Raw genomic sequence first — 26,852 nt, 5'->3', positions numbered from 1 at the left:
GTCAGAAATTAATCTACCCTTTAAAAACGTACTTTGGTTTGGACTTATTAAATTATTTATAAACTCCTGTAGTCTATGTACTAGAATTTTGGAAATAATCTTATAAAAGACTGAGGATAAGCTAATAAGTCTGACCATGTCTCTAGCATCTGGGATCTTAGGGATCAAGCAAATATGTGTATGGTTAAATGCCTTGAGCATTTTACCTCCACCAAAGAAGCTATGAACTGCCTTAAAATTATTACCACCCACAATGTCCTAATAAAACTGAAAAAATCGTACTATGAAGCCATCTTCACCTGGAGCACTTTGAGGACAACGCTGAAAATGGATCTCTTTGTTTCCTCCACAGAGATTGGTCTCATTAGCCTCCGGTTCATGAAAGTTGTAACTGGAGGACTGAAATCGCTGAATATGTCACCAGGTTCTAATGAGTTAGCGGATAAAAATATTTCCTTGAAATAATTTTCAGCCACCAAAGCTATATTTTGTAGATCTAAAGCCATCTCACCATCATTCTGAACTAATCTCCAAATTTTATTTTTTCGGTTTCTAGCTTCGAACTTCTGATGAAAGAACTTTGTGTTGCTATCTCCTCCTTTTCAGCCACTTGCATGTTGATTTTTCCTTCCAAAAACTTTTTTCTTTTGATAGCTCCTCTTCTAATCTTTTCTCTACCTCTAACACCTCTGGCCCACCAAAATAATCCGCTATCCTTAACTGTTCCAACATAAGATTTAGTTCTTTAATTATCTTCTTAGAGTTGGATTTGTTATGCTGCTTGGTGCACGAAATCGTGATTGTTCATTCTCCGGCAACGGCGCCAAAAACTTGGTGCATGAAATCGTGATTGTTCATTCCCAGCAACGGCGCCAAAAACTTGGTACGCCGGTTCATAATCTCAATTCTTTTTCACAACTCTGCACAACTAACCAGCAAGTGCACTGGGTCGTCCAAGTAATAAACCTTACGTGAGTAAGGGTTGATCCCACGGAAATTGTCGGCTTGAAGCAAGCTATGGTCATCCTTGTAAATCTCAGTCAGGCAGATTCAAATGGTTATAAGGTTTTTTGATAATTAAAATATAATTAACAGAAAATAAGATAGAGATACTTATGTAATTCATTGGTGAGAATTTCAGATAAGTGTATGGAGATGCTTTATTCCTTCTGAACCTCTGCTTCCCTACTGCCTTCATCCAATCATTCATACTCCTTTCCATGGCAAGCTGTATGTTGGGCATCATCGTTGTCAATGGCTACATCCTGTCCTCTCAGTGAAAATGGTCCAAATGCGCTGTCACCGCACGGCTAATCATCTGTCGGTTCTCGATCATGTTGGAATAGGATCCAGTGATCCTTTTGCGTCTGTCACTACGCCCAACACTTGCGAGTTTGAAGCTCGTCACAGTCATCCCTTCCCAGATCCTACTCGAAATACCACAGACAAGGTTTAGACTTTCCAGATCTCAAGAATGGCCGCCAATAATTCTAGCTTATACCACAAAGACTCCGATCTTTCAGAATGGAGGCTAAGAGATACACGCTCGATCTAAGGTAGAACGGAAGTGGTTGTCAGGCACGCGTTCATAGGTTGAGAATAGTGATGAGTGTCACGGATCATCATATTCATCATGTTGAAGTGCAAGCGAATATCTTAGAATAGGAATAAGTTTGAATTGAATAGAAAAACAATAGTACTTTGCATTAATTCATGAGGAGCAGCAGAGCTCCACACCTTAATCTATGGTGTGCAGAAACTCTACCGTTGAAAATACATAAGTGATGAAGGTCCAGGCATGGCCGAATGGCCAGCCCCCTAAATGTGATCTCTGAGCATCAAATTATTCAAAGACTAACTAGAGATATAAAATAAATCACTAAAAGTAGTTTTTATACTAAACTAGTAGCTAGGGTTACATAAGATAAGTAAATGATGTAGAAATCCACTTTCAGGCCCACTTGGTGTGTGCTTGGGCTGAGCATTGAGCTTTCATATGTGGAGACTCTTTTTGGAGTGAAACGCCAGGTTGTAGCCTATTTCTGGTGTTTAACTCTAGTTTGCAACCTGTTTTTGACGTTTAACTCCAGAATAGGACAGGAATTTGACATTTGAACGCCAGTTTTCATCATCAAAACTCGGGAAAAGTATGGACTATTATATATTTCTGGAAAGCCCTGGATGTCTACTTTCCAACACAATTGAGAGCGCACCAGTTGGGTTTCTGTAGCTCTAGAAAATCCATTTCGAGTGCAGGGAGGTCAGAATCCAACAGCATCTGCAGTCCTTCTTCAGCCTCTGAATCAGATTTTTGCTCAAGTCCCTCAATTTCAACCAGAAAATACCTGAAATCACAGACAAACACACAAACTCATAGTAAAGTCCAAAAATGTGATTTTTATTTAAAAGCTAATAAAAATATACTAAAAATTAACTAAATCATACTAAAAACTATGTAAAAACAATGCCAAAAAGCGTATAAATTATCCGCTCATCACAATACCAAACTTAAATTGTTGCTTGTTCCCAAGCAACTGAAAATCAAATAGGATAAAAAGAAGAGAATATACTATAAATTCCAAAATATCAATGAAACTTAGCTCCAGTTTAGATGAGCGGGGCTAGTAGCTCTTTGCCTCTGAACAGTTTTGGCATCTCACTTTATCCTTTGAAGTTCAGAATGATTGGCATCTATAAGAACTTAGAATTCAGATAGTGTTATTGATTCTCCTAGTTCAGTATGTTGATTCTTGAACACAGCTACTTTATGAGTCTTGGCCGTGGCCCTAAGCACTTTGTTTTCCAGTATTACCACCGGATACATAAATGCCACAGACACATAACTGGGTGAACCTTTTCAGATTGTGACTCAGCTTTGCTAAAGTCCCTAATTAGAGGTGTCCAAGGTTCTTAAGCACACTCTTTTTTCGCTTTGGACCTCGAATTTAACCGCTCAGTCTCAAGCGTTTCACTTGACACCTTCACGCCACAAGCACATGGTTAGGGACAGCTTAGTTTAGCCGCTTAGGCCAGGATTCTATTCTTGTGGGCCCTCCTATCCACTGATGATCAAAGCCTTGGATCCTTTTTATTTTACCCTTGCCTTTTGGTTTAAAGGGTTATTGGCTTTTTCTGCTTGCTTTTTCTTTTTTCTTTCTCTTTTTTTTTCTTTTATTTTCACCATTTTTTTCGCAAGCCTTGTTTTTCACTGCTTTTTCTTGCTTCAAGAATCAATTTTATGATTTTTTATATTATCAATAACATTTCTCCTTTTTCATCATTCTTTCAAGAGCCAACAATTTTAACATTCATAAACAACAAATTCAAAAGACATATGCATTGTTCAAGCATTCATTCAGAAAACAAAAAGTTTTGCCACTACATCAAAATAATTAAACTAAGCTCAAGGATGAATTCGAAATCATGTACTTCTTGTTCTTTTGTGGTTAAAACATTTTTCATTTAAGAAAGGTGATGGATTCATAGGACATTCATAGCTTTAAGACATAGACACTTAAACACTAATGATCATGTAATAAAGACACAAACATAAATAAAAGATAAGGCTCAAAAATCGAAAAACAGAAAATTAAGAACAAGGAGATTAAGGAACGGGTCCACCTTAGTGAGGGTGGCGTCTTCTTCCTCTTGAAGAACCAATGGTGTTCTTGAGCTCCTCTATGTCTCTTCCTTGCCTTTATTGCTCTTTCCTTATAGCTCTTTGATCTTCTCTAATCTCATAGAGGATGATGGAGTGCTCTTGGTGCTCCACCCTTAGTTGTCCCATGTTGGAACTTAATTCTCCTAGGGAGGTGTTGATTTTCTCCCAATAGTTTTGTGGAGGAAAGTGCATCCCTTGAAGCATCTCAGTGATTTCATGATGAGGAATTTTCTCATGTTCTTGTTGAGGTCCATGAGTGGGCTTTCTAGTTTGCTCCATTCTCTTTTTAGTGATGGGCTTGTCCTCTTCAATGTGGATGTCTTCATCTATGACAATCCCACCCGAATTGCAGAGGTGACAAATGAGGTAAGGGAAGGCTAACCTTGCCAAAGTGGAGGACTTGTCAGCCACCTTGTAGAGTTCTTGAGGTATAATCTCATGAACTTCCACTTCCTCCCCAATCATGATACTATGGATCATGATAGCCCGATCCACAGTTACTTCGGATCGGTTGCTAGTAGGAATGATAGAGCGTTGGATGAACTCTAACCATCTCTAGCCACAGGCTTAAGGTCATGCCTTTTCAATTGAACCGGCTTGCCTCTTGAGTCAATTTTTCATTGAGCTCCTTCCTCACATATGTCCATGAGGACTTGGTCCAACCTTTGATCAAAGTTGACCCTTCTAGTGTAGGGGCATGCATTTTCTTCCATCATTAGTAAGTTGAACGCCAACCTTACATTTTTCAGACTGAAATCTAAGTATTTCCCCCGAACCATTGTAAGCCAATTCTTTGGATTCGGGTTTATACTTTGATCATGGTTCCTAGTGATCCATGCATTTGTATAGAACTCTTGAACCATTAAGATTCTGACTTGTTGAATAGGATTGGAGAGTACTTCCCATCCTCTTCTTCTAATCTCTTGTCGGATCTCCGGATATTCGCCCTTTTTGAGCTTAAAAGGGACCTCAGGGATCACCTTTTTCTTGGCCACAACTTCATAGAAATGGTCTTGATGGACCTTTGAGATGAATCTCTCCATCTCCCATGACTCAGAGGTGGAAGCAATTGCCTTCCCTTTCCTCTTTCTTGAGGTTTCTCTGGCATTAGGTGCCATTAATGGTTATGGAAAAACAAAAAGCAACGCTTTTACCACATCAAACTTAAAATGTTTGCTCATACTCGAGCAAAAGAAGAAAGAAAATAGTAGAAGAAGAAGAAAATGGAGGAGATGGAGTGGAAGAGTGTATTCGGCCAAGGGGGAGAAGTGTTTGTAATGTGTGAAAATGAAGTAGTGTTGAGGGGTTTATGGGGGGTAGGTTTCGTGTATTAGGGTTGGGTTTGGGAGGGAAATGGATTTTGAATTTAGAGGTAGGTGGGGTTTTTGGGGAAGAATGGATGGATGTAAGTAGTGAAGGGTATTTGGGGAAGAGATATGGAAGTGATTGGTGAAGGGTATTTGGGAAAAAGTGTTATGAAAGGGTGTGAAGAGGAGAGAAGAAGAGGTGGGGTAGGTGGGGATCCTGTGAGGTCCATAGATCCTGAGGGGTCAAGGACTTAACATCCCTACTCCATTTAGGCGTGCAAAACGCCCTTGGAATGCACTTCTGGCGTTAAACGCCGGGTTGCTGCTTGTTTCTGGCATTTAACGCCAGCTTTTCTCCCATTTCTGGCATTAAACGCCAAGTAGATTCTCTGTTTTGGCATTAAACGCCAGTTTGGTGCTTATTTCTGGCGTTTAACGCCAGCTAGATGCTTCTTTCTGGCGTTAAACGCCAGTCTGCTGCTTCTTACTGGCGTTTAAACGCCAGTAAGCTCTTCCTCCAGGGTGAGCTATTTTTTCATTCTGTTTTTCATTTTGTTTTTTATTTTTCAGTTGTTTTTGTGACTTCACATGATCATCAATCTAAAGAAAACATAAAATAGCAATGGAAAATAAATAGATATAATTAAATAGCATTGGGTTGCCTCCCAACAAGCGCTTCTTTAATGTCAATATCTTGACAGTGAGCTCTCATGGAGCCTCACAGACAATCAGAGCAGGGTTGGGGCCTCTCAACACCAAACTTAGAGTTTGGTTGTGGCCTCTCAACACCAAACTTAGAGTTTGAATGCGGGGGTTTTGTTTGACTCTGTATTGAGAGAAGCTTTTCATGCTTCCTCTCCATGGTTACAGAAGGAGAACCTTGAGTCTTAAATACAAGGTAGTCCTCATTCAACTGAAGGACTAACTCTCCTCTGTCAACATCAATCACAGCTTTTGCTGTGGCTAGGAAGGGTCTGCTAAGGATGATGGATTTATCCTCATCCTTCCCAGTGTCTAAGATTATGGAATCAGCAGGGATGTAAAGGCCTTCAGCCTTTATTAGCACGTCCTCTACTAGTCCATAAGCCTGTTTTATTGATTTGTCTGCCATCTCTAGTGAGATTCTTACAGCTTGTACCTCAAAGATTTCTAGTTTCTCCATTACAGAGAGTGGCATGAGGTTTATCCCTAACCCCAGGTCACACAAAGCCTTCTCAAAGGTCATGGTGCCTATGGTACAAGGTATGAAGAATTTTTTGGGATCCGATTTCTTCTGAGGTAATGTCTGCCTCATTAATGCATTCAGTTCATTGGTGAACAAGGGGGGGTTCATCCTCCCTAGTCTCATTACCAAATAACTTGGTATTCAGCTTCATGATTGCTCCTAGATACTTAGCAACTTGCTCTTCAGTGATGTCTTCATCCTCTTCAGAGGAAGAATATTTATCAGAGCTCATGAATGACAGAAGGAGGTTCAATGGAATCTCTAGGGTCTCTGTATAAGCCTCAGATTCCTTTGGTTCCTCAAAGGGGAACTCCTTTCTGTCCAGGGGGCGTCCCATGAGGCTTTTCTCACTGGGATTCACGTCCTCCTCACTCTCTCCAGGTTCGGCCATGTTGGTCATTGTTATGGCCTTGCACTCTCTCTTGGGGTTTTCTTCTGTATTGCTTGGGAGAGTACTGGGAGGAGTTTCAGTAATCTTCTTACTCAGCTGACCCACCTATGCCTCCAAATTTCTAACGGAGGACCTTGTTTCATTCATGAAACTTAGTGTTGTCTTGAATAGATCAGAGACTATGGTTGCCAGGCCAGAATGGCTCTGTTCAGAATTCTCTGTCTATTATTGAGAAGATGATGGAAAAGGCTTGCTATTGCTAAACCTGTTTCTTCCACCATTATTATTGAAGCCTTGTTGAGGCTTTTATGGATCCTTCCATGAAAAATTTGGATGATTTTTCCATGAAGGATTATAGGTGTTTCTATAGGGTTCTCCCATGTAATTCACCTCTGCCATTGCAGGGTTCTCAGGATCATAAGCTTCTTCTTCGGAAGATGCTTCCTTAGTACTGTTGGATGCAGCTTGCAATCCATTCAGACTCTGAGAAATCATATTGACTTGCTGAGTCAATATTTTGTTCTGAGTCAATATGATATTTAGAGTATCAATTTCAAGAATTCTCTTCTTCCGAGGCGTCCCATTGTTCACAGGATTCCTCTCAGAGGTGTACATGAACTGGTTATTTGCAACCATTTCAATGAGTTCCTGAGCCTCTGTAGGGGTTTTCAGATGAAGAGATCCTCCTGCAGAATGGTCCAATGACATTTTTGACAACTCAGATAGACCATCATAGAATATACTTATGATGCTCCATTCTAGAAGCATGTCAGTAGGACACCTTTTGATCAGTTGCTTATATCTTTTCCAAGCTTCATAGAGGGACTCACCTTCCTTCTGTCTGAAGGTTTGGATTTCCACTCTAAGCTTGCTCATCTTTTGAGGTGGAAAGAATTTGGCCAGAAAAGCACTGACTAGCTTATCCCAAGAGTTCAGGCTATCCTTAGGTTGTGAATCCAACCATGTTCTAGCTCTGTCTCTTACAGCAAAAGGGAAACGCATAAGCCTGTAGACCTCGGGATCAACTCCATTGGTCTTGACAGTGTCACAGATTTGCAAGAATTCAGCCAAAAACTGATGAGGATCTTCCATTAGAAGTCCATGGAACTTACAATTCTGCTGCATTAGAGAAACTAATTGAGGCTTAAGCTCAAAGTTGTTTGCTCCAATTGCAGAAATTGAGATGCTTCTTCCATAGAAGTTGGAAGAGGGTGCAATAAAGTCACCAAGCATCTTCCTTGCATTGTTGGCATTGTTATTGGGTTCGGCCATGTCTCCTTCTTTTTCGAAAATTTCTGTCAGATCCTCTCCAGAGAGTTGTGCCTTAGCTTCCCTTAGCTTCCTCTTCAGAGTCCTTTCGGGTTCAGGGTCAACTTCAACAAGAATGTTCTTATCCTTGTTCCTGCTCATATGAAAAAGAAGAGAACAGAAAAGAAAATATGGAATCCTCTATGTCACAGTATAGAGATTCCTTATGTGAGTATAAGAAGAGAAGAATAGAAGAAGGGGAAAATAAGAATTCGAACACAGAGGAGAAGAGTGGGTTCGAATTTTTGAGTGGAGGAGGGGTATTAGTAGATAAATAAATAAATAGAAAGAGATGAGAGGGGGAAGAATTTGAAAATAAAGAAGGAAAATAAAATTAAATTGAAATTTAAAACAATTAGTTAATGAAAAGAAATTTTTGAAAAAAAGGTTAGTGATTTTCGAAAATAAGAGAGAGAAAAGTAGTTAGGTGGTTTTGAAAAAGATAAGAAATAGTAAAACAAACAAAAAGTCAAGTAGTTAATTGAAAAAGATTTAAAAATCAATTTTGAAAAGATAAGAAGTTAGAAAAGATTTTAAAATTGATTTTGAAAAAAATATGATTGAAAATCATTTTGAAAAATATTTGAAAAGGAAATTAAAAAGATTTGATTTTTTACTTTGAAAAAGTTTTGAAAGGATAGGATTTTTTTATTTTTGAATTTTTAAAAAGACAGAGAAAAATAACAAAAAGACTCAAAACATGAAAATTATGAATCAAAACACAATGCATGCAAGAACACTTTGAATGTCAAGATGAACACCAAGAACACTTTGAAGATCATTATGAACATCAAGAACATATTTTTAAAAATTTATAAGAAAAGACATACATGCAAGACACCAAACTTAGAAATTTTCAATGTTTAGACACTAACAAATTGAAAATGCATATGAAAAACAAGAAAAGACACAAAACATGAAAATGCACAGATCAAACAAAGAAAATCATCAAGAACAACTTGAAGATTATGAAGGACACATGCATGAATTTTCGAAAATTTTTAGGAAATTAAAAAGATGCAATTGACACCAAACTTAAAAATTGACACTAGACTCAAACAAGAAACACAAAATTATTTTTTTTGGTTTTATGATTTTATTAACTTTTTTTTTGTATTTTTCGAAAATTATTTGGAAAAAGAAAAATAAGAATTTCAAAATTTTTAATGAGAATTCCAGGAATCATGCAATGTTAGTCTAAAGCTCCAGTCCAGGAATTAGACATGGCTTACTAGCTAGCCAAGCTTTTAGTGAAAGCTCTGGTCCAAAATACTAGACATGGCCAATGGCCAGCCAAGCTTTAGCATACAAATCAGGCATACAACAGCTGAATTGATAAAAATCAAAAAGCTCTTATGATGATGAGTTGAAACCTCGGTCCAAAAGGTTAAACATGGCTTCACAGCTGACAAACCCCAATTTGAGGGTTTATCTTGTGCTGATTTCAAGGGTTTTATCAATGATTCCACACACTTTCTATATGAAAATACAAGATTTTGCATTCCTTTCCTAGTTTCGCCTCATGAATGAAAACATGCTTATTTCGCACTAAAATAGATACATTTCTAATCTGCTCTTGATGCCATTCGATACCGTGACTTGTGTGTTAAGTGGTTTCAGGATATAGAGTAGGAATGGACCGAAAGAGAGAAGGAAGACGGGTACAAAGGAAGGAAGCATGAGGATTAAGCTTTGGAAATTTCCGCATGGGCGCGTGCGCGCACTTGGCGCGCCCGCGCGGATAGGGCAACGTGAAGCCAAAGCCAAGAGCCGGCTTGAGAAGCGGCTAAGCCAGGATCTTCATGGGTGCGCACGCGTACATCACGCCTCCGCGCACATTACAAGACGTCTCAACGGCGCGTGCGCGTACCTTGCGCGTGCGCGCCGATTCGCGAATATGATTTTTTAAGAAGTCACGTGACTTATGCGTGGAGGCAGTTAAGGATCCCACTTTTGGGGAAACACCTTGGCGGGAAAAGCTTAAGAAGACCAAAGGAGCAAGGGTTAAGGACACTTAGTTAGTTCATTTTTGAGATCTAGATATTTTTTTGGGGAGAGGAGAGTTAGTTACACTTTGGGGAGAAGAAGAGGGAGACTCCAAGCTTCACTAGGGTTCATCCTCATCTAATTTCTGAATTTTCAATGACTTTTTGGTGAGATCCATTACAATTCTCACTCCACTTTGTTCATGTCATAGATTTTCTTCTCCAATTTCAAGTAGTAGATGCAATTGATCAATTCTCATAGATCTAGAATTCAACTTTGTAATTTCGGATTTCGTCTCTATTTTGAGAATTCGATTTTCATTGCTACTCTTTGAGACTTGTTGTTAGATCTTTGTGTTGCAATACTTTCAATTCGGTTTTTCATCTCATTTTACTATGACTTTCCTTCTTGCTCATCACATGTTTGATAAAATGACAACACTAGCTATGGAGTAGAATTTTCACACTTGGCATAGGGTTTGGTCCTTGGAAGAAGTTGAATAGTTGTATCAATAGTTGATTTGGAATTAGGGATTGCTAGTTGGCTTGGAGTGCACTAAAGCTAGATTCCCATAAGGTGAAGCTAGGACTTGTGACTCAAGTTGATTGCTTTCATTTGACCTCCCTCTATACCTAGGGGATAACTAAATGAAGCAAGGCCTAATTGTTGTCAACATTGAATGGACTATAAGAATAGAATTTCTAATGTCAACCCTAAGCCAAGTCTTTTGATAATTGATTGTTTGTTTCTCATTACTTTGCTAAAACCTTCAAAGAATTCCAACAAGGCTTACTAAATCAATAAGATGCACACTTTGGCAATTCCAAGGGAGAACGACTCGGGAGACTAGTACTCTCGGATATAGATTGTAGATTTGTTTGATGAAGGATTTTGCGTCGGTTTAGACTATACTACGATTGATCATTTGATAATTTCTATACCGGCAAAAATTCATTTGTCAACAGCCGGCCAGACTTCAACAGATCATCATGAAACTCTAGAATTCATTCTTAAAAATTCTGAAGAACTAAATAAAAAATATATTTTTTTTCGAAAATAATAATAAAAATCTTAAAAAAATAAAATAAAATTACCTAATCTGAGCAACAAGATGAACCGTCAGTTGTCCAAACTCGAACAATCCCCGACAACGGCGCCAAAAACTTCGTGCACGAAATCATGATTGTTCATTCCCCGGCAACGGCGCCAAAAACTTGGTGCACAAAATCGTGATTGTTCATTCCCCAGCAACGGCGCCAAAAACTTGGTACGCACGTTCATAATCTCAATTCTTTTTCACAACTCTGCACAACTAACCAGCAAGTGCACTGGGTCGTCCAAGTAATAAACCTTACATGAGTAAGGGTCGATCCCACGGAGATTGTCGGCTTGAAGCAAGCTATGGTCATCCTTGTAAATCTCAGTCAGGCAGATTCAAATGGTTATAAGGTTTTTTGATAATTAAAATATAATTAACAGAAAATAAGATAGAGATACTTATGTAATTCATTGGTGAGAATTTCAGATAAACGTATGGAGATGCTTTGTTCCTTCTGAACTTCTGCTTTCCTACTGCCTTCATCCAATCATTCATACTCCTTTCCATGGCAAGATGTATGTTGGGCATCACCGTTGTCAATGGCTACTTCCCGTCCTCTCAGTGAAAATGGTCCAAATGCGCTGTCACCGCACGGCTAATCATCTGTCGGTTCTCGATCATGTTGGAATAGGATCCAGTGATCCTTTTGCATCTGTCACTACGCCCAACACTCGCGAGTCTGAAGCTCGTCACAGTCATCCCTTCCCAGATCCTACTTGGAATACCACATACAAGGTTTAGACTTTTTGGATCTCAAGAATGGCTGCCAATAATTCTAGCTTATACCACGAAGACTCCGATCTTTCGGAATGGAGGCTAAGAGATACACGCTCGATCTAAGGTAGAACGGAAGTGGTTGTCAAGCACGCGTTCATAGGTTGAGAATAGTGATGAGTGTCACGGATCATCATATTCATCATGTTGAAGTGCAAGCGAATATCTTAGAATAGGAATAAGCTTGAATTGAATAGAAAAACAATAGTACTTTGCATTAATTCATGAGGAGCAGCAGAGCTCCACACCTTAATCTATGGTGTGTAGAAACTCTATCGTTGAAAATACATAAGTGATGAAGGTCCAGGCATGGCCGAATGGCCAGCCCCCTAAACGTGATCTCTGAACATCAAGTTATTCAAAGACTAACCAGAGATATAAAATAAATCACTAAGAGTAGTTTTTATACTAAACTAGTAGGGTTACATAAGATAAGTAAATGATGTAGAAATCCACTTTCGGGCCCACTTGGTGTGTGCTTGGGCTGAGCATTGAGTTTTCATGTGTAGAGACTCTTTTTGGAGTTAAACGCCAGGTTGTAGCCTGTTTCTAGCGTTTAACTCTGGTTTGCAACCTATTTCTGGCGTTTAACTCTAGAATAGGGCAGAAAGTTGGCATTTGAACGCCAGTTTGTATCATCAAAACTCGGGCAAAGTATGGACTATTATATATTTCTGGAAAGCCCTGGATGTCTACTTTCCAACGCAATTGCGAGCGCACCAATTGGGTTTCTGTAGCTCCAGAAAATCCATTTCGAGTGCAGGGAGGTCAGAATCCAACAGCATCTGCAGTCCTTCTTCAGCCTCTGAATCAAATTTTTGCTCAAGTCCCTCAATTTCAGCCAGAAAATACCTGAAATCACAGAAAAACACACAAACTCATAGTAAAGTCCAGAAATATGATTTTTATTTAAAAACTAATAAAAATATACTAAAAAATAACTAAATCATACTAAAAACTATGTAAAAACAATGCCAAAAAGCGTATAAATTATCCGCTCATCACTGCTACCACTGTACTAGACGGTGCCTACAACACTTCAATTTCTGTGCCAAAACATACATAGATGAGCCATTAACTTCCATACTCCAAACTTCTGTTATCAATGCCCTTATATTCTCCATCTCACACCACCGCTCTTGAAATTTAAATCTTCTTTTGGTAGACCATCTTAGAGGATCCGAATCAAGTAAGAGAGGAGCATGATCTGAACCATTCTCCAATAATCTTCTTACCACCGCAGCTGCATAAGTCTCTCTCCAAGCCATTTCAACCATAAAACGATCAAGCCTCTCTCTAATTAACACCTCTCCAGCCCTCCTATTTGACCATGTGAACCGCTGTCTTATCATCCCAAGATCAACCAATTGATTATTGTCAATGAAACCATTAAAATTTTCAATGGAGGCATCAGACCTCATATTCTTTCCCTTCTTTTCTCTATAATTTATAATTACATTGAAGTCATCTAAGATGATAGAGCTACCTTCAAATTGTTGAAGTCAAGAAGAGAGTTCTTCGAATTGATTGATTCAAGTCAGCTTATTAATGCTCAAGTTAATTCCAACCACCCAACTCACATTCTTATTCTCATCTTTAACCGAAGAAATTATGGAAAAAGAGTTTTAAAACAGAATGTGTGGTTCCATAATAGAGCCATTTCTCCTGATATTCTATTCGGGTCCACTAATATAAAACTTTGATATCCGCATGATCTGACTTTATGTTCCACCATTCGAGATAGGTTTTTAGTTTCATAGAGAAAAACCACCTTGAGGGAGTAGGATTGGCACATCCCTTTAAGATTGTGGACTGTCAGAGGTCTCTCAAAACTCCAAAAGTTCCACATTAAGACTCTCATGGTGCATTGGGTGCCACTGAATGGTTGGCACCCTCCACCATCTCTTGATCCATATCTCTAATAATTCCTCCAGTTAATGATTCTGAAACTATCTCCCATTCATCTTTTGCTTTTCTTTTAGTCTCGAACAGCATTTTCATCCCTCCATGGTTTGATATAGCCATTTATTTCAACCTTTTATATTTGACGGAGTATTCATCAGCAGGAGTACTTGGTATGCAGTTTTCAGTTAGGACCCCTATGATAGCATGCTTCGTTTGGAAACTACTTGTTCCTCCCAACTGAATCTGATTCGAGCTTATAACCACATCATCTTCTATACTCCTATCATTCTTCTTTTCTTCATTATGTCTTTTGTTTCTGGAAGGACTCTTGACTCCTTGATCATACCTTTTTTTTTTGTCTTTGACACTCAAGTTTAAAAATCCATCTACAGGCGGTTTGAGAGCGGTTTCTTTCTGCGAAGGGACTGATCTGCTTGAAAGTTCTTTTCTCCCTTTTTCCCTTCATCCTCCTTATTCTCCACCCTTATACCAATTTGATCAGCTCTGATCCATTCTCCTATCTTATCCTCTCTTAACCTATTTTTCTTTATATCCTCCAAAAACACATAACATGGTCTATAGTTGTATAGTACATACACACTGTCCCTAAGGTAGCGTTTGGTAGAGATATAGAGACGAAAAGACTGAGACTGCGAGACAGAGATTAAGAGATAGAAATTGAAATAAATCTCAGTATTCTGTTTGGTGCAAAGTGGAAGACAGAAATTGAAACAAGAATGAAACTCTAATTTTATTTGCACAAAGGGTAAAATTGGAATTAATTAATTGAAATGAGGATATTTTAGGTATGAAATATTATTAAAATTTCAGTCTCTATGTCTAAAAATTTTAGTCCCCTGTGTCTCTACTTTTTGGAGGTACTGAAATACTGAAATTTTGGGGACAGAGACAGAAAGTTTAGTACCAGTCTCTGAACCAACAAACATGATACTAAGTCTTAGTTTCCCAGTCTCTGTCTCAGTACCTCAAAACAAACGCTACCTATCCTTTCATACCGAACCGCCACTCCAATTGGAAACTTATCAGGACCTTAAGAGAGTCTTTTACAGATCGATTTTCATCAATAACCGCCCTTACTTTGATGATACGTGTCTCTTTCCCTTTAACATCAAACAGTCCCACATCCATAATCTTACCGAGTCCTTCACCAAGCTTTCGAGCAACCTTCAGCTTTTAAAGGTTTCAGGAACCCCCAAAATTGGACCCATATTAGTATCTCATTGATTAGTTGTTCTCCAATGCATACCCCCTCTTTCTAACACTCAACATAGAGAGCATAGTCCTTGAAAAAGTCATGGAGAGTCTTTTTCAATTCTCATAATATCGGTCTCTTCTAAATTGCTTTAAGCGCCCCATCTGTGGTTCCAATTGAAAATGATTTATTAGCAAAAAGTCTTCTAACCAGACTATTAATGCAGTTGTGAATAGCCCTTTTATATCCTCCTCTGACAATTTATTACATCATCCCTCTCTTTATTACTCAAAGAAACGAAGACAATTAAATTCTCTCCACTTTCTTCCATGATTTAAGGAGGTAATGCCAAGAGAAAAGGATAGAGAAGAACCTGCGTTGTATGATGATTTTGAGTTAGGAATGAAATTGTGATATGTGTAAAAAACGTTGACTTTGACGACATAGGAATTCTGTTAAGTTAAAAACCTAGCAGAGCACATTGATCCACGACACTTTTGTTATTATTATTATTATTATTATTACATTACTTCGATATAGGTATCATAAGTTAATGATTAAACACTATTATTTTTTATGACTATTTTAGCACGACTGTGAATAATATACCCGCTTAAAAAAAAAAAGAGAAGCGATGAATGCCCTGCTCCTAGAAAGAAAATATGTTTTTCCTTCCACTCACGGCACACTGACTCTATCCTATTTTCTCTACATCAATGTACTCATTCCGGTCCAGGTATGTTGACTAGTCCATTAGCATTAGGACCAGGAAAAGACTAAAAACTGGGAGAAAAACATGTCTTTATCGCTTTTTACATGCTACCATGAATTTAGAGTCGACAAGAGGAGGTACTCACTTCAATCTACTATTGGCGGTGGGAGTTAATAAATAAAATTATCTTTTAGTTTATATTTTATTATTTTTATTTATTATATATTTTTAATAATATTTTATTATTTTAATTAATAAAAATATTATAAGACGTTGAATTTTAAAATATTTAAAAGAGACTATTTTTAAATTTTTAAATTTTTAAAAATTATTTTAAAATTTTTAAAAAAATATTTTATATTTTATTATAAAAATTAATTTATTCAGCTTACACATATAAATACAAAAAAAATTAGATTTTTTAAAATTTGAATTTCGTGATCTCTTATTATTTATTTTATAAGTGAGACCAACAATAAATATGAGAGAAAAATTATTCAAGAAAGATCACACTTTACTCTCTAAAGTACAAATTTAAAATTTAGAAGATCCAAATTCAATACAAAATGGGTTATACTTACGAATTAACATTCCACGTCGGTCACCATAATTTATAATATTTTAAAATAAGAGACACCAAAAGTGTCCGATTATATGGGTAATTAATTACTCATGCTTTCGCACTTCGTCCTCCTCACACAATCTCATCTCGTCTCTCAGCTCTCTAGTCTCGCTCACATCTCCTGGTCACGACAGCCAACACTCACACACTGACTGCCACACACAAGTCAGTAATTCCGTTGCTGGCGTGTCGTCGTGGCTTTGGTCCCCGTTTCCGGCCTCCTATCTTCTCGTCTGGATCTGCTTGCCCTTGGTTCGTGTGCCATCGTCTTCTGCCTCTTCTCGTGTTTCCTTATTCCGTTAGCCTTCGCCATCCTCTGGTTCGGCCTCTGAGTCACCGTCGCCGTCGCAGGTGCGGGTCAGCGCGTATTCTGGTTCTTCGTCTCCGTCCTCTGCTTCGCCGTCGCCGTGCTCGGGTTGGCCGTCTGCCTCTGCTCCTCCTCTGAATCTTCCTCTGTTCGTGCTAGGAAGCTCTGGGTGACCCTGATCTGCGTATTCTAGTCAATCGAGTGAGCATTTTTTATTTGTTTCGTATTTAATTTTTTTTTCAAAAACTTTGTTGTGGGGCTCTTTTTTGTCAGAAGAGAGGGTTTTTCTGTATGAGTGATCAGTTATAGGTCTATGGCAGAATAATAATAGTACATGAAAATTGAAAACTGCGAGGAGAATAAGCACAAAAAACAATTACAAATTTGATGATGTGAGTTTAGTGTTAGGTATTGCGATGTGATAGCCTTTTCCTTTTTATGCTTGCCTCTTTCCTGAGATGAAAAATGGACCTTTCAATTGAATTGAATCTGTTCTAGGATTTTTATAGTGAAAATATATAATTAATTAATTTAGTTCATAATTAGTTGGTAAGTAGTGAAAATATAATTTTTTTATATTTATCTAATTGTGACTGGGTGAGCCTGTAATCTATTGAATGAGTTCGGTTGTGATAACTATAGTCTCGATCAGCCAACCCTAATCTATAGAACTAACTAACTTAGTTCTGCTTCTGTTATTCTGGTCTGGTTCTGCTTCCCTTTGTTTCCTTTCTGTCCCTGTTTTATTCTGCTTCCCTTTGTTTTATTCCCTTTGTTTCCTTCTCTTCGCACCCTTTCAGCTCTTCTGGTCTAGTTCTGCACTTGGTCGCTGCTCGTTCCATATCTGTTGCTCACTGCGCAACCCATAGCCTTTAATGTATGTTTTTCTAGCTTTTCACTTTGTGATTTTCTTGTGTTACTTCAATTCTAAGGTTTGGTTCATGTTAAACTGATTCATGATATTTGTGGTGCGTTGCTAAGATGTAGTTGTCAAATACTCAAATTGTGTGGTCTATTTATTGGCAAAATTTGTCCAAGAATGAAAGAACTATGAGAGGAAAAGGAAGATCTGTTATAGTTGGAATTAGTGGTTTGTGCAAATGAATTTATTGAGATATATCAAATAAAGTGATTCATATGACTCTTAATGTTATTTTTGTGCTTAGTTGATTAAGATAATGGGGACTGGGTTTGGGGATAGTCACCTAATCCATGGGACGCAACAAAGTTGGAAGATGGTCATAAGAAGAGTTGTGGTATTTCATCTGTAAGAGGTCTTTGTTTTTTAGAAATTCTATGATAATTATGTAATATAGAGAAGGGGATTCTGTTGGTACTGTGGAAGTATGTCTTTACACTCTGAACATATGATGCATTTTTTGTATGTTTTAAGACTTTGTTCTCTAATGTTGATCTTGTCATTTTATTTATCAAAAACAATAATAAAATATATTGATACCGTTCTATTATGTAAAAAATCAATTTGCCATAATACATCTAATCAAATGAATATTCAACCTTTGCATCTGTGCTTACCATGGAATTAAAGTGATACCGTTTTAAATGAAGATTGATAAAATTCAAGATTGATAATTGCATAAGGCTGGCGTAATGAAATAGTAACCCAGGTTCCAAGTTGATTTTGTGGACACTGAGATAAATTCAAGAGTGTCTGATAATGCAGAGTGTTCGAGAATTGAATTACTGTAGTTGGAACTGTAAATAATTGCTTCATATGAAGCTCCATTCTCTTTCATTCTCACATGTTAGTTCCCTCTTAAGTAATTCCTAGCAACGTTTTAAATAGTATTGTTGTTTAATGTATCTGATATGTATCTCAATCATTGAAAACAAAATGGATAAAATGGTTCCCAAGATGAGAAAATTAGTTACTAATTTAATTTCTAGGACTTGAGTTTTTTGCTGTCATCTCGACATAAATCATTTTACAGATGATGAAGAAATTTTTAAAAGTATCATAAGTCGGTTTGCTACACCAGCCACATTTTTTGAAGATAAAGTTTTTGGAAAAGAAATAACTAAAAACGTTAATAAGATTTTATGTGGTTAGTTTGAAATGCGAATTGCATAGTGCTTGCTTTGATTGATTCATGCATTTTCTATTGATAACCAACCACATTTGGAAGCAAATTTTGGTTTCTCAATTTTTTATTTTTACAAAAAATTATGTGCAAAGTTACCAAAGTCATAAAGTATGTCAGAGCTATGTTTGTTTTATGACATTTCACCAGCCAAACTGCCAAAGTGTCTTGTGCTCAAGCAACTTGCAATTGATTCAGCATGGGATTCTGTTGCATATGACTAAATGTGTTTCCCCTTGCTTATAGTCTGCTAATTTCAGAAACAACTGTTATAGTTAAATTTTAAAAGCAGTTAGTCTTGAGATAGCCATGCATAGAACTCAGGATATATTGATTTGTAACCTATTTTGTTGAGCTTCTGCATGCATTTTGCTGTCATTCTTCCCCTTTGTGCATCAACATTTTTGGCATTTAGACACCATTTATCTTGAATTTCAATCTTTTTTTGTTATGAAGTGAGTAAGGTGTATTTGTAATTTTCAGTAGGCAATGGTCCTCTAAATATGTAAATAGGCGAGTTTAATGGAAAAATAATTTTGGAGGAGGGGTTATATGTGTACTGCTAATGAAACTGTTAACATTTTTTATTCTGAAAAAAGGGGTTTCCTGACCTTGTTCTTCTTTTGAGTTTTTCTCCTTATTCTTTGGACACTCTTTTTAACCATGAAGGGGAAACAAAACTATAACTAAATCTCACAACTAGTTTAGGCCAAAGGGAACTAAGAGATATTTTTGAATGTGATGTTTACACCTTGATCACCTTTTATATAGACCCATTTGTGTTAGAAGTCGAAAGTTGACTTGCTAGCACTCTCTAACACTGAACTAAAACTAATAAGTTTTCTTTGTTATTACGTGATCTAACATCTTATGCTTCACCTTTCACAGTTCACATACTCTTGCTCACTTCTCAATACTTAAGGTTCCAATTTTCTGAGTTGGCCCTTTTGTTTTAGGGTGTTTAAAATTAACACAGATCCTTTCATGAGAAAAAATTTAATCACTATGGTAAAATAAGAATTCAAATTGAATATGTTAATAAAAAAACATTTTGCCACTACAATGAATAATATGAGGATATGTTGTATGTACATATGCAAAGAAGTTAAAAGTTAAGATGTAATTATTCAATGATGGTTTACCTTTCTTTTTAGATCATCCATTGGAAAACACCTTGTTAATGTGGGGATCTGACTGCCACCAGTTCTTAAATGTTTGTGCTTCTCCCCTTCCATGAAAAGAGATCTGGAAGAAAAGAAATTAAAAGGACGAGTATAATTGAGAAGAAATAATGTGTGAGAAACATAGCTTTGCTTCTTATTTATAACTCAAGAAGCAGCCGGAAAGATTTTTGAACTGCCGATTAGTATTTAAATTATAAGTTTTTGTATTAAGAAAAATGCTGCAACACTTATATTAATGTGGGGCAGCATCCCAATGTATTCTTTGTATGCCATGTAATAATTATGACGGTTTGTTTTGCCACTCTTGTGTGTCCATCGACCATCATGTTATCAGGAGTACTTTTAAGTAATGTAAAAAGTGATTACTTTTTGCTTTCTCAAAATTCTATATCCAATGTGCTCAAGTTGTTTGTATGCTGTGTAAAATCTTAAAGTGATTTTTTTTGTCTTCTCTTTATCTAGTATATAATCAAGTTATTCTGTGTGTTGTGTAAATGTTTTATAGGAAGAGCTAGAGCCACTGGCTGCACCACTGTACATGCATCTCTGGATATGCTTCACTATCTTTAGTTTGTGTTTGATATTGTTTTTTAAATCTCAATCTCAATCGATTGATTTTTTGTTGCTTTTGTTAGGTGCCACTTATCAAGCATTGAATCATGAAGCAGTCTCCTATTAAGAAGAAATAGAATAGATAGATAGATAGATAGATTTTAAGGGAGGTAAATTGCACATCCCCAAAACATTAAAGAGGTGGAGGTACACTGCTTTTTTTCTCTATAATTAATCTTCCAAACTTTTCTCACTTGCCCTTCCTTTTAAGGGAGCCACCTTACTGCCTTTCAAGTTTTAACGCTAATTCTTGTTCTTACTTTTGGGTATTTTTCCCAGCGTGTGCAGTTCACGTGGAAAAACCCATTGCGAAAAGCTCAGCAACAAAGGAAGAAGAACTGAAGAAAACTATGGAGAGGTTGGAACTAAAGGAAGTTCAGAGACTTGAAGGCCACACTGATAGGGTTTGGAGCTTGGCTTGGAACCCCGCCACCGGCCACAACGGTGTCCCACTCCTCTTTGCCTCTTGCAGTGGCGACAAAACTATTCGAATCTGGGAACAGAACCTCTCTTCTGGTGTCTGGTCCACCAAGGCATATCTCTTCTTTTCTTCCTTTTTTTGAATTACATATTAATTAGCAGCAACTCAGTAACATTACTCTTTGATCAACCTATTATTATTTGTTTTTCAATTGATTGGTTGATTGATTGATTATAATAAAAAATTGAATAATGTGATCGAGAGTAATCCAATTGCAGTTAACATTTGAGAGATTTATATTCAGTGACTAAGCTTGGTTAGAGTTTAATTTGGTGATCGAGATTGTATGTTTTATGTTTATTGCTACGAGTGTGTCAGTGTGATGATTGATGCAATGCAGGCGGTTTTGGATGAGCCGCACACTCGAACCGTTCGGTCGTGTGCTTGGTCACCTTCTGGTAAGCTGCTGGCCACTGCAAGTTTTGATGCCTCTACAGCTATATGGGAGAATGTTGGGGGTGATTACGAGTGTGTCTCCACTTTGGAGGTATGCTAGTGCTTCCAATTCAGTTATTTTCCGTTATTATTGTTCTTCTGGATGTTTTATGTCCTACTAGATTGTTGCTGCTTTCCTTTTCCTTTTGTGTTCAAAAAAGAAAAAAAATCTTTTGCATTGACATACATGTGATTTTTTTGGCAGGGACATGAACACGAAGTGAAGAGTGTGTCTTGGAATGCATCTGGAAACCTACTTGCAACGTGTAGTAGAGATAAATCTGTTTGGATATGGGAAGTGCTGCCAGGGAATGAATTTGAGTGTGTGTCAGTGTTGCAAGGACATACCCAAGATGTGAAAATGGTGAAATGGCATCCAACAATGGATATCTTATTTTCGTGTAGTTATGATAACACTATTAAGGTAATTCAATATGTTGTAATGGCTCTTGCATTCAAGTTTTGCTGTTGGTCCTCCTCTAGCCTTACTGTTGCTTGTTTTCCACTGTAAATGAATAGGATATGGCAGTGTGATAATGTTATAGAGCAATCAATTTTTCTTCCAGGTTTGGGCAGATGAAGGTGATAGTGACGATTGGCAATGCATTCAAACAATAGGAGAACCGAATAAGTAATATTTGTTGACATCTTCCATCATGTTTTTCTTCTCTTTAAAATTTAAATTTTAATACATGATTGGTGATCCTTTTTCCTGTATTCTATGGAAAATTTTTAATGTCAATATTTTAATACAACTGTTGTCAGTGGTCATACTTCAACTGTTTGGGCACTCTCTTTCAATGTCAGTGGTGATAAAATGGTTACTTGCAGGTAAGTGAAATAGTTCTCTTGTTCATCGTGTAATTGTTTCCTGCTTATCTTCATACTAAAAAATATGTAGCATTTTCTTGATTTCGACCTTATATGTCAGTGATGATCTTACGCTTAAGATATGGGAATCAGAAAATATAGGGATGCAATCTGGTGATGGATTCAGACATTGGTAAGTAACATTTTTGCTAGATGTTCCCCTTTCCCACCCAGATATGGATTACCAGAATGTGTATTCAACATTTGATGAGATTTTCTAATTCCTGGATATTTAATGGGAAGTTTGACTACATATATAAACCATACATGAACATATATGGTTTAGTTGTTTCTGCAACTAGATCAGTTTGGGTTACTAATCCTATTATGGAACTTGTGCAAATGAAGAATAAGCATAAATGATTATAATGGTGACATATTAGTCTTCTATTATACCTTTTCCTTTTTGTACATTTCAAAATTTGATTCCTATTTCTTCTTGGGAATTTCAGGAGACATCTTTGCACTCTTACAGGGTATCATGATCGGACAATTTTCTCTGTTCATTGGTCAAGGTAGTTGGGTATTAGTTAACTAAAATGAAATTCTCATTTGACTCTTTGGTATTTATCCAGATCCTTTTATTTCTCTGATTAATCCCTCTGTCCAATCATTAGTCAGTCATAGTTTCATTTGCATTGCTTTTGGAAAAGTTTTATTATATATCATTATGATATATTCTACTGATTCATAATTTCATATTCATATTTATTTTTTTTTTGAAAGAAAAATAAATCAAACACTATATTTTGTCATCAAGATAACCAGTGCACCCTAAATTAATTTCTAGTTATGTAAATCTGATCAATCGGTATCTTGCATTTTGTTTTCATGTAACAGAGAAGGTATCTTTGCTAGTGGAGCTGCCGATGATGCTATACGTCTTTTTGTGGATGACAATGAAAGTCAAGTATGCCAATTTTTCTTGCATCTATCCTTAACTAAAGGAGTTCATATGTCGTTTTATTGTGTTTTTTAGTGTGTATATATATTATGTTTGCCTATTGCCTAAGAGATGAATTTCTCTTATCTGGATGCAGGGAGGTCATTTATTATTGTTATTACTTTGCTAGTCTAGTAGTCCATAATTTAAATACAGAACTACAGTTGAGAATGTTAACTGAAACATTCATAAGCTGTTTCAACTTTTGAATACAAGTAGGTGATTATTTGAGGCATGTGATTTTCACGTGGTACCACTAGGGCCTGGGAACATATTATTATCCTCATACACTATAAATTTTGTAAGTAGCTAACATGCCCAAAAAGAGGTAACATTAAATCTTTGCATGTCATTCATTAAAAGTTCCCTTTGTCTTGTCCATAATATTTCCTTTAAATCACGGACCTTTTATTATTGTAGTTGATTCTCTGCACACATGGATAAACATGGGACTTATTGAGCTATTTGTACTTGCCACCATAAGGACTTTGCAATCAAGTTGGCAAACTAGTGCCAAATGTTTGTTCATTAAGCTCAGAGAACACTGATCAAACAGATTTACTGTTGAATATATTTTGCAACATCATTTATCTGCATTGATTTTTTAATTGAACTATGTTCATTTTTAAGAGTTGAGCATGATAATCTTGCGTTATAATTCAATATTGTTCAGGATTACTAGTTATTTGGAGTAGACAGATTCCATCGTTAATTTGTTATTATTAATATGATAATCTTCCTTGTCATTTCTCCGTGCTTTGTGGAATTGCATCAGACCCTTTTCATTTAACGGTTTTGTAAACCTCAACATTAAAGGACACAGCCATATGTATATTGAAATCCAAGTACCTGGAAAAAATGCAAACTGTATAAGATTATGCTTTTTTGTGTATGAAAATGCTAAAAGGATAAAGACGACAGAATCGATGCATCTACTCTATCAAGAATGTAGGGTAAATTTGACCCTAATTTGCTGCTTGTATATGACATAGGTGGATGGTCCTCTGTACAAGTTGCTGCTGAAGAAGGAAAAGGCCCATGATATGGACATAAATTCAGTGCAATGGAGCCCTGGGGTAAGATTCTTGGACATTGCTTTAATGGAATCAACCAAAAGTGATTCTCTTTGGTAGCTTTGCTATTCGTATTACAATGGAATAGATTGTTGAGCATTTTGTCTCTATTTCTATTTCCTGTGTACATTTGCTGAATTAATCAGATTGAGTTATTTGTGTTGGACACTTAACACAGCTACCGCCAAAAAATAACCCTGTGTGCACACTGGTCTGAGTGTAAAGTATTGTTGAGTATTCTATGCCTTGCAGCCGAACCATAACCATAAACATGTTTAGTAACTCTAAAAAAAAAATTTGGTTTGAACCCAAGAAGCTAACGGATGGGAAGATTGAAGGATAGTCACTATTTGTATTATTATGTGCTCAAATCCCATTTCCCGCTGATGCTAGATGTGTGCTAAAGCCTTGTGGTGCCTCTTTCTTGCCCTTGTTTGAATGATACTGAAAAGTGATAACTCCTTACCCGAATGTGGTTCGTTGCTGAAGCGATCTACATGCTAATCAAGAAAGGGGGCTAGGGAATGGCCAGAGGAAGAGAGACAGTGAGGGAAATTTAAAAGAATAAATGTGCAATTTCAAACTGTTACATTATTTAATAAATTACATTACATAAATTTTATAAATATTCCATCTCAACCATTTGCTTAACAGTATGTCAAAATGGTATTAAGAAAATGGATGACCAAACACCAAAGTAGAGGGGTGTAACTGATCCTCCACCTTGTTTCTTCTACACATAAGCTTATAAAAACTTGATATGAAAGAATGGTGAGCTTTCTCAGCAGGTTTTTTTGCTTTATGTGATTATCTAATCTGTTGTTTACATCTGTCATTTTTTATTTTATTTTATTCTATTTTTTTGCTGTGGCATACTAAACAGGAGAAGCCGCTATTAGCCTCTGCGAGTGATGATGGGACAATCAAGGTGTGGGAGGTAGTGTCACAGAGGTGATTCAAGTTTTGCACCTTTGCTGTATCAGTAGCAAAACTTTATGCTGTTGAAGCCTAATAGAAGTGCTAGGTTGCAGATTCTCGGTTATTATTTTTCTTTTTCTTTAATATAGATAAGGAATATTTTTTCTTCCCCCTTTCTTTTCCTTAGGGATGCTAGGCCCAGGAGTACTATGTGACTGTAAATCGAAATAACCGTAAACCTTCCATTTTTGCTCTTGAATGCTTGAAAATAAACTAACCTAGATTTAGTACCATAAGTACTGTTACTTCAATGGACCCCATTGTCTTTTGTCTTTGGATTTTTTTACGGTATTTTTCAATCCGACAAGTTAAGAATTAATTTATCGTAGATCAAAGTTTTATTTAAGAGTTTGCTGTTTGTAATGAGATTTAAAATCTTGGCACCTGCATAAACGGATTAGTGATTTAATTATTTGATCAATTCAAGTTGGTTTCAATGGATCCCATTGTTAAATCTAACATGGAAAGGAATGGATCCCATTGTTAAATCTAACATGGAAAGGAAGAAGAATCACTTTTGATGTGGTGCAATGATCATCCCACATTGGTAGTGCGAGACATCTTTTGCTGACGAAACTTCCAATACTTTAGCAATAGCCAATAGGTATTTTACTATTTTATATTTTTATGTCATGTATTTCTTTATCAGAAACTTTATTTTGTAAATGATCTTTTTTCTTCATACCTTTTTTCAGAACACCGCTTAATTGTAGTGGAAAATAAGATGGATAAGAAAATTGATAATGAAAGGTCCGAGTAGTGTTTTTCCCTTTACCTAAAGATGTTAATGGTGTTTCTCCATTAATGTTCACAAGAAATGTTCAAAACATACTTGTTTCGTGTTGGGCCTCGAAAGCTAGTTATTGACTATATATACATAAATGGATGAGTGGTAAAGATTTATGAACCAATTTGAATTAGTCTAGTGGTTAGTTCGTTAGTTTACTTAAATTTTAAGAGTTTAAATTCTGCCATATACATATAAAAACTCTTTAGCAGGGGCAAAACCACTTTTATCACTAGTCACTAGTAGGGGTGTGCATGGCTCGGCCCGACCCGAAGGTCTGACTCGGTCTCGAACACTTTAGGGACTATTTTTGTGTGATTGCACTGGGTCTAGGGTCGGGTAAGGGTCTCAAAAATAGACCCGATCATTATTTCGGGTCGGGTCCGGGCTATGGCTTGAGCCACCCGAAGTCGGCCCGGTCATCATACACACTTAATATTTTGTGTTATTAGTGATGGATGATGGCTGTTCTTATGTGAAATTTAAGTATTGTAAACCTTAATATTTTGTGTTATTAGTTATTATAAGACTATAAGTTAATATTTTATGTTTAAAATGCATAAGATTTTAGACTAATGCATAATATTGTGTTATTTGTATTGATTTAAATATTTGGTATTATTAGACAATATTAGTATTGATTATGGTTATGCTTTAATTTTAGAGAAGAGTTGGTTCTTGTTATATTTTTCTAAGTGAATTTTACCATATCAAATAATGGTTGGAGTCTTGGAAATTCGGATATTTTCGTATGCTAGCTTATAAGAAGGTATCAAAGTAATGTAATGTTGACGGCCCAGTTTTCACCCAGTATAATCGTGGCCCGAAAGTGTATAGATTTCATCGGGTCTAGAGCCGGGTTCGGGTCTAATAAATA

General features: G+C 36.7%; 1 protein-coding gene across 8 annotated transcripts; it reads left to right on the top strand.

Moving 5' to 3' along the window:
* Nucleotides 1-16,175: 16,175 nt before the first annotated feature.
* On the top strand, nucleotides 16,176-25,439 carry LOC112754513 (protein CIA1). 8 transcript variants are annotated; one of them, XM_029293587.2, is made up of 13 exons: nucleotides 16,176-16,711; nucleotides 17,311-17,387; nucleotides 20,432-20,549; nucleotides 20,697-20,941; nucleotides 21,230-21,376; nucleotides 21,530-21,748; nucleotides 21,891-21,955; nucleotides 22,090-22,155; nucleotides 22,256-22,327; nucleotides 22,647-22,709; nucleotides 23,035-23,104; nucleotides 24,130-24,213; nucleotides 25,094-25,439. In XM_029293587.2, exons 4-13 carry the CDS (start codon nucleotides 20,759-20,761, stop codon nucleotides 25,163-25,165), a joined length of 1,041 nt encoding a protein of 346 aa, XP_029149420.1. In that variant the 5' UTR covers nucleotides 16,176-16,711; nucleotides 17,311-17,387; nucleotides 20,432-20,549; nucleotides 20,697-20,758; the 3' UTR covers nucleotides 25,166-25,439. The 8 variants fall into 8 exon arrangements, with proteins under 8 accessions (XP_029149420.1, XP_029149419.1, XP_025657961.1 ...); XM_029293586.2 differs by having other exon boundaries at nucleotides 20,688-20,941; XM_025802176.3 differs by having other exon boundaries at nucleotides 20,432-20,555.
* Nucleotides 25,440-26,852: the final 1,413 nt, after the last annotated feature.

This window comes from Arachis hypogaea, chromosome 16 (assembly GCF_003086295.3).
Source record: "Arachis hypogaea cultivar Tifrunner chromosome 16, arahy.Tifrunner.gnm2.J5K5, whole genome shotgun sequence".
Taxonomy (NCBI): domain Eukaryota; kingdom Viridiplantae; phylum Streptophyta; class Magnoliopsida; order Fabales; family Fabaceae; genus Arachis; species Arachis hypogaea.
Note: the sequence above shows the minus strand (reverse complement) of the source record. Positions and strands in the feature narration are given on the sequence as shown.

What these genes read in the sequence shown, in the direction of transcription:
- LOC112754513 (XM_029293587.2), top strand. Translation starts at nt 20,759, where the DNA reads ATGGAGAGGTTGGAACTAAAGGAAGTTCAGAGACTTGAAGGCCACACT. An exon ending in GTTATGATAACACTATTAAG is followed by an intron (nt 21,749 to 21,890) that starts GTAATTCAATAT and finishes TTTTTCTTCCAG; the next exon opens with GTTTGGGCAGATGAAGGTGA. An exon ending in TGGATGACAATGAAAGTCAA is followed by an intron (nt 23,105 to 24,129) that starts GTATGCCAATTT and finishes TATATGACATAG; the next exon opens with GTGGATGGTCCTCTGTACAA.